Genomic DNA, 6000 nt, shown 5'->3' on the forward strand with positions numbered 1-6000 from the left:
AATATACTTAATGGTAACTGGAAAAAAAATGTGTGAACACTATATATAAACCCTGATGGCCACTGTAAAATGGGAAAGACACTGTTATTGAGGATTTTAGTATGGTATAATATGTATATATTTCTATAATATCAGCAAATCTGAGAGAGGGACTTTATTATTTCTTTCTCACAAATGAAGAGTCTGAGGGTTTGACATGCTGACTTATTCTTCCAAAATCACAATGACTGAGTGACTAATTGGGTTTACTAGGGTTTATCATTATGTTCATGTTTCCTCTCAAATATGGCCGTTAAATCATATAATCAGGGAAGACATAACTGAATTGGGATCGTTTCTGTTTAACTCTGACAGCATAGCTAAACATATAATAATAAATTTCTATAGAAATAGGAAAATAAATATGTACTATTAAAGCACATAAAACCTCAGATAATCACATCACTACTAAAACAGCATAATTAGAGGAAGACCAAGAAGCACAAAAACTATCATGAGAAAAGCCTAGAAAGAACACATCAAGAAGTGAGAATCATTCCAGGGTAGCTACAACCTGTCTCATGCAAACCACCTAAATGTACAGACTTCAGATTTTTTTTTTTTAAATCTGTAAAAGTAATGAATTCTAAGATTTCTGTAAGGAGTAAACCAAAACTTATATAGGAAAGCATGTTTATAGCATTTTTAGTAAACAGTTTTATTTCAACTTGACGTGAAAAGAAGTAGAGCATCCATGAAAAGATACACTTATCAGATTTTCCTATCTGAAATGGGTATCTTCTCCCAACGCTCCACCTCGACTCAATAAATATCATCCAAGGGCAACCCCCTCTGGTCCCCTCCCACCGTGGGAACTTTCCTGTCCTGTTTCTCCAAAAAACAAACAAAAACATCCCCCAAAATCAAACACATCACCCACCACTCAGAGTTAAAATAGCCTTTAACCTTAACACTTATCAAAAGAGCATGTAATGTATTACTTAAAGACTCATTTGTGTACCTCTCACAGGCAATGCGAAATACAAGTGACTGCAAAAATAAAAAGACATTTAGCAAAAAGGATCCAATAAAGCTGGTAAGAATATAGAGGTGAAGTATACAGACTCTTTAGAACACCAGCTAGCTTATGAATTATGAGAGCAGGCTCTTTAAAGGACATCTTAACTCACACCAAAGCAGAGGACTTGAGTGCCTCATTCACCACTGGGCTTACCAGGCCTAGACCAGAGCCACTGAAGGAGTAAGATTCTCTCCCACTCTCCATTATATACAATGACTGTTCTACCTTTAAAGTTCAAATTTTTGCAAGTTAATCTACACTTAAGGCCAAAAAAGCGAAAAAGCAATTAATTTTATGGATATATAAACCATAAAAATTCACAGCTAGAAGTTTTTCTCCACTGACCCTCTCAAACAGCATAAGCAACCAACAGTATTGCAGAGTTAATAATCACTGTAAAGACTAAGCCATTAATCAATTAGTTCAATGTTCTCAAAGGACAGTAATACACTTAAGAGTCTTGAGTAGTCTTTATTTCTTTTTTTAACACATAAAAAGTCCCTTTGTGCCAATTATAGTGAAGGATCTGCTTCTAATTTATTGACCATAAATCTTCATAGGAAAATAATTTTAGGTACCTTTTTCTCTTCTAGCTCTGCTTTTAAAGATCCGAGTTCTTCCTGACATTTCTGCAGAGGAGAAATTTTTTGAAGCATCTGTTCTACTTGGTGATGCAGAGTACTATTTTCTCTAAAAATGAACAATGCATTAACATTATTATACAAAAGCATCTATAATGAATTATTAAATATATACACTGAGAATGAGATCTGATTTGTAACTTGAAACAAAAAAAGAATGAAAAAACTCTCTTTCTAAATGTATTCCTTCTATGTACCCCAACATGATCTTCATATTGCTTTTTATTTCTTAGGCAGAGTAGTCTATTTTTTATTAAAGTTTACAAAAAAGCAATGTGAGAAACAAGCAGATTCTTAATCTGCTGAAGAATACAAGTGAAGACTCCCCCCCAAAACAGCATCTATTTATTAAGAATTGTGTATATAGTCTCACATGTTTAAACTTCATGAAGTACTCTCCATTTGATACAATACACCTAATGAGACTTTTTTTTTTCATTACTTAAAACAGTTTCTGAATTTGTCAATTTTGATGCCTTTTAGTGCTTCTGCATTTCACTTCTTCCACCCACATCAGCAAAATATTTCCTTTTGAGGACTTTTTTTATCCAAGAAAACAAAAAAATAGTTGCTTGGAAGATCGGGTGAATAGGGAGGATAGGGTCATGTCACTTTTGGTCAAAAACTGCTGAATACTCAGCATGGTGTGGGCAGGTGTGCTTATAAATCACCCATCATAAAATGGGCAAACATGTTGAAAGAATCTCCAAAACAAAATTCACTAAAGTGGAACACAGCCTCTCACAATGATGCCAGCTGGCACACTGATGTCAGTGGGTTCCTAGAATATTTCCCTAGCTGGGGAAGCCTATACTACAAGGGGCCTATCGTCCAAATATAATTCTGTTTTTTGGCAGGTCCCCCCTTGTATATTAGAAGACAATATGCCAAACAACCTAGGTTTTCCCAGTCTTGAACTCATACCCATTTATTCAAATTAAATGATAAGTAATTCTGTGATTTAGTTTATAACCATGTTTCACCTTTGTCTAAGTGATAAATGTAATCAGATAATGAAATACTGCCAAAATGTTAAGTAGGCCTATTTTAAACTGTTTAAAATAACACAAGATTAAAAAAAAAAAAATTAAATAGTGCGATTTGCATAGACAGTTAACTTGAGAATAAGTGTCATCTCAATGGCAATGTAGTCAGTAAAAGTACTGAAAAGTGAAATATCAGGTTGTAATTAAGACCTTAATAGTAAATTTATTTTAACAGTCTGATGGCAAGAAAACATGCATTTTCTTTTATTATGAGCTTCAAAGCAACACTCTATATTATGCTCTAGGTACATTTTGTTTGAATCTGTTTAAATGTCTACTGAGATAAACATCTACCCCAAATCAACTACTCAAACAGGTGGTATCATCAACTATGAAAACAGGTTGGCTCACCTTCTTGCAAACTGCAGCTGTAAAACTTATTAAAGAAAACTCTCAGAATTTTATCTTGATACTTATATGGAGATAAAACTCACTTTACAATTATCCATAATCTCTGTTCAACATACATATAGGCAAGATTGTAGATCCTAGAAAATAACATTCAAAGTTCCAACTGTAACACAGCAATAAGTCTTCCTACTAATTTATTCCCATTTACCACAGCATGTATCAATATAGACTGATAATTTCAACAAAGCACATGAAAAGATTTTTAATGATCTCTATTCTTGAATATACAAATTTTGATACTAAAAAATAAATGTATATGTCTTGATTTTAGTACTCATCACACAAATTACATATGATGATACTGACACACATAAATAATTAGTGATGACACATAAGTTCAAGTATGCCAGCAATAATATTGAAGCAGGTGTCAGATTATTATTCCCAAAGTTGAACAGCTGAATCTGTACCAATATTGAAGATGAAGGTGAATCGCTAAAGGTGTGTGTGTGTTTACATACATAAACAAACTTATGGATGTTTATTTTTATGAGAGAAATTTTATTTTATGAGAGAGATTTAAATCAAGGTGTTATCACCTCAAGACGTGAAAGGATCAACTACAAACACATTTTTCCCCTACTAAGAAAACATTTAACCAGAGGCTGTTCACTAAACATAGTAGGTGTTGACTAAATGGTTATCCAACAAATAGTGACTATATGGCCAAGAATTTAAATGTCTACTGAGGTAAACATCTACCCCAAATCAACTACTCAAACAGGTGGTATCATCAACTATGAAAACTGGTTAGTGTCTTGTAAATGCCCATGAGCTCTTATGACTATACAATTACACTATTTCCAAATGATTCCGGATATACATATTATCCACAAATCACAAAGATGATAAATGAAAGTTGATCTCATTACATTTTGAATTCCCCATAGTGCACTTTTTGCAGATTCAAAAAAAAAAATTCTGGTGGTACCATATTCAAGTTTCACAATATTCTTAAACCTAAAAAAAAATGTCACATCCTCAGTCCAAATGAGAAAAACCCACCCATTATAAAGCTTATGAGACTTTAAGAAAATGATAATAATAAACGCAAAATAAAGACTGTGAGATCTCCTCATTTTAAAACTTATAATTAAACATGCATTAATAGTGAAAGGACTAGCTGTTTACCATGCTTGTGAAATGTGCTACCTATTTAAGCCTATAAACACAGCCTTCCAAAAGATAACCATGGAAAACAATTATCACTTCTCTTTCAGGAATCATACATAATTCCAAAATCCAACAGAAAAAGTCAGTAAAAGGATATCATCACATTTCTTCTGATATTCTGTTAACAAATTGCTGCAACAAAGAAAAGAAGAATTAGGCTACTATTTTATCTAGAAAACATACTATGTTAAAATAATGTTTCAAATCATGCAAGGTAAGGCACCCTCTCTTCCTAGATTTCAGGAAACAAACTTATGCTAAGTTAATTATCACTTTAAACTCCTCAAAATCATTGCACTGATATATAAGCTTTGCATTTAAAATTCCTTTGATATAAGTAATATCTTGGTCTATAAATTTATAACTTATAAATTTAATTCAATGTCACACCATGACCATGAAACAATGTGAGGAAATCTGAGGTCCAGCCTGAAAGCTAATAAGGTGATGAAAACAGAAAACAGCTTTTAAAAAAGATCCAAGTAAAAAATAAATAACTTCCTACTAACCCATGGACCTGTTTTGAAAGCCTGTGAACCTCTAACAAAAGATTCAAGTCCCAGTCAGAGGCCAGGGGAAGTTTAATCATAATCAGCACCACATAGGACTCCAAGTAAGAAACTCCAATGCTGATTCCAGCCCCAGGAGACTAAAACCACCACCAGCTTCAGTCAGTATCTCAGGTTTACAAAGTTCTGCCAAACACATACAAACATACTTACTCCGTATTGATAATTTTTTGTTTCAAGGTAATTAATGCTTCGACATATTCATTTAAATTCTGAAAGAAAACAGCTACAATCAGTTGTTTGTGTTTTATCATATTAAGTGCTTTAAACGTAACTATTTTCTGTAACATGATTATAAAACATATTCATTGTTTAATGTATTACATAAACAGAAATATGTAAATCTGTTATTTATATTGTATATAAACACACACAATTTCAGCCCACACTACCTCTCTCTAAACGACTTCCTTCATCTGAACGGCAGTACTCTATAATAGCAAGGTAGTTGCTAAGATGTTTTACTGTGTGCACTTAGTCACAGTGCTCAACAAATATTAACTATTTTAGTTCACAGGTTAATTATCAATCATCAGTCTTTACCCTGCATTGTTTCTGAAATAATTTCAGATCACCTAAAAAGACACAAATTATTTTTAAAAAGTAAAAAATAAAAATAACATGGGGGGGATGAATAGAAATATTAAAACAGGGACAAGAATAACTGAAAATGAATTCCTTTTTAAGGATCTATACAGCTCTTTAGGGACCAACCACAAATTTGGCTTTAAATTACTGCTATTAACATGAAAGGGAAAACATCATTAGTTATATTGCTCAAATGTTCCTAAGACTTAAAAAAAAAACAAAAAACTGACTTTTTCTTTCCTTTAACTGACTTTTCCTTCAGTGTCTTTTTTCATCAGTAAATACTTCAGAAATAAGAACTTATTTTTAACCATAATCGCAATAGCCTTTTTACACACCCAACACAGCAATTCAACAGTGTCATCCAGAGAGTGCTCAATTTTCACTGAGTATCCCCAAAATGTCTTTTCCTAGATAATTCAAATGGTTGCTAGTTACAGGAGTATTTCCTTTTCTGACAGTATCTGCATTTTCACAGCTATACATGTAACATACCTGTTAAAACAGTCTAC

At 32.7% G+C, this 6000-nt stretch overlaps 1 protein-coding gene across 1 annotated transcript in view; it reads right to left on the minus strand.

Moving 5' to 3' along the window:
- The window catches only part of ICE1 (interactor of little elongation complex ELL subunit 1), a 46404-nt gene extending 43297 nt beyond the window's left edge, over nucleotides 1-3107 (minus strand). The window contains exons 1-2 of the mRNA XM_021709833.1: nucleotides 3099-3107; nucleotides 1639-1750 (exon numbers count right to left, since the gene is read on the minus strand). Of these exons, the coding sequence (XP_021565508.1) occupies nucleotides 1639-1716 (78 nt within the window). The 5' untranslated portion in view covers nucleotides 1717-1750; nucleotides 3099-3107. The remainder of the gene's footprint in view (nucleotides 1-1638; nucleotides 1751-3098) is intronic.
- Between the last annotated feature and the right edge of the window lie 2893 nt (nucleotides 3108-6000).

Source organism: Carlito syrichta, unplaced genomic scaffold (genome assembly GCF_000164805.1).
Source record: "Carlito syrichta isolate Samal-C Ts95f unplaced genomic scaffold, Tarsius_syrichta-2.0.1 Scaffold287411, whole genome shotgun sequence".
Taxonomy (NCBI): Eukaryota; Metazoa; Chordata; class Mammalia; order Primates; family Tarsiidae; genus Carlito; species Carlito syrichta.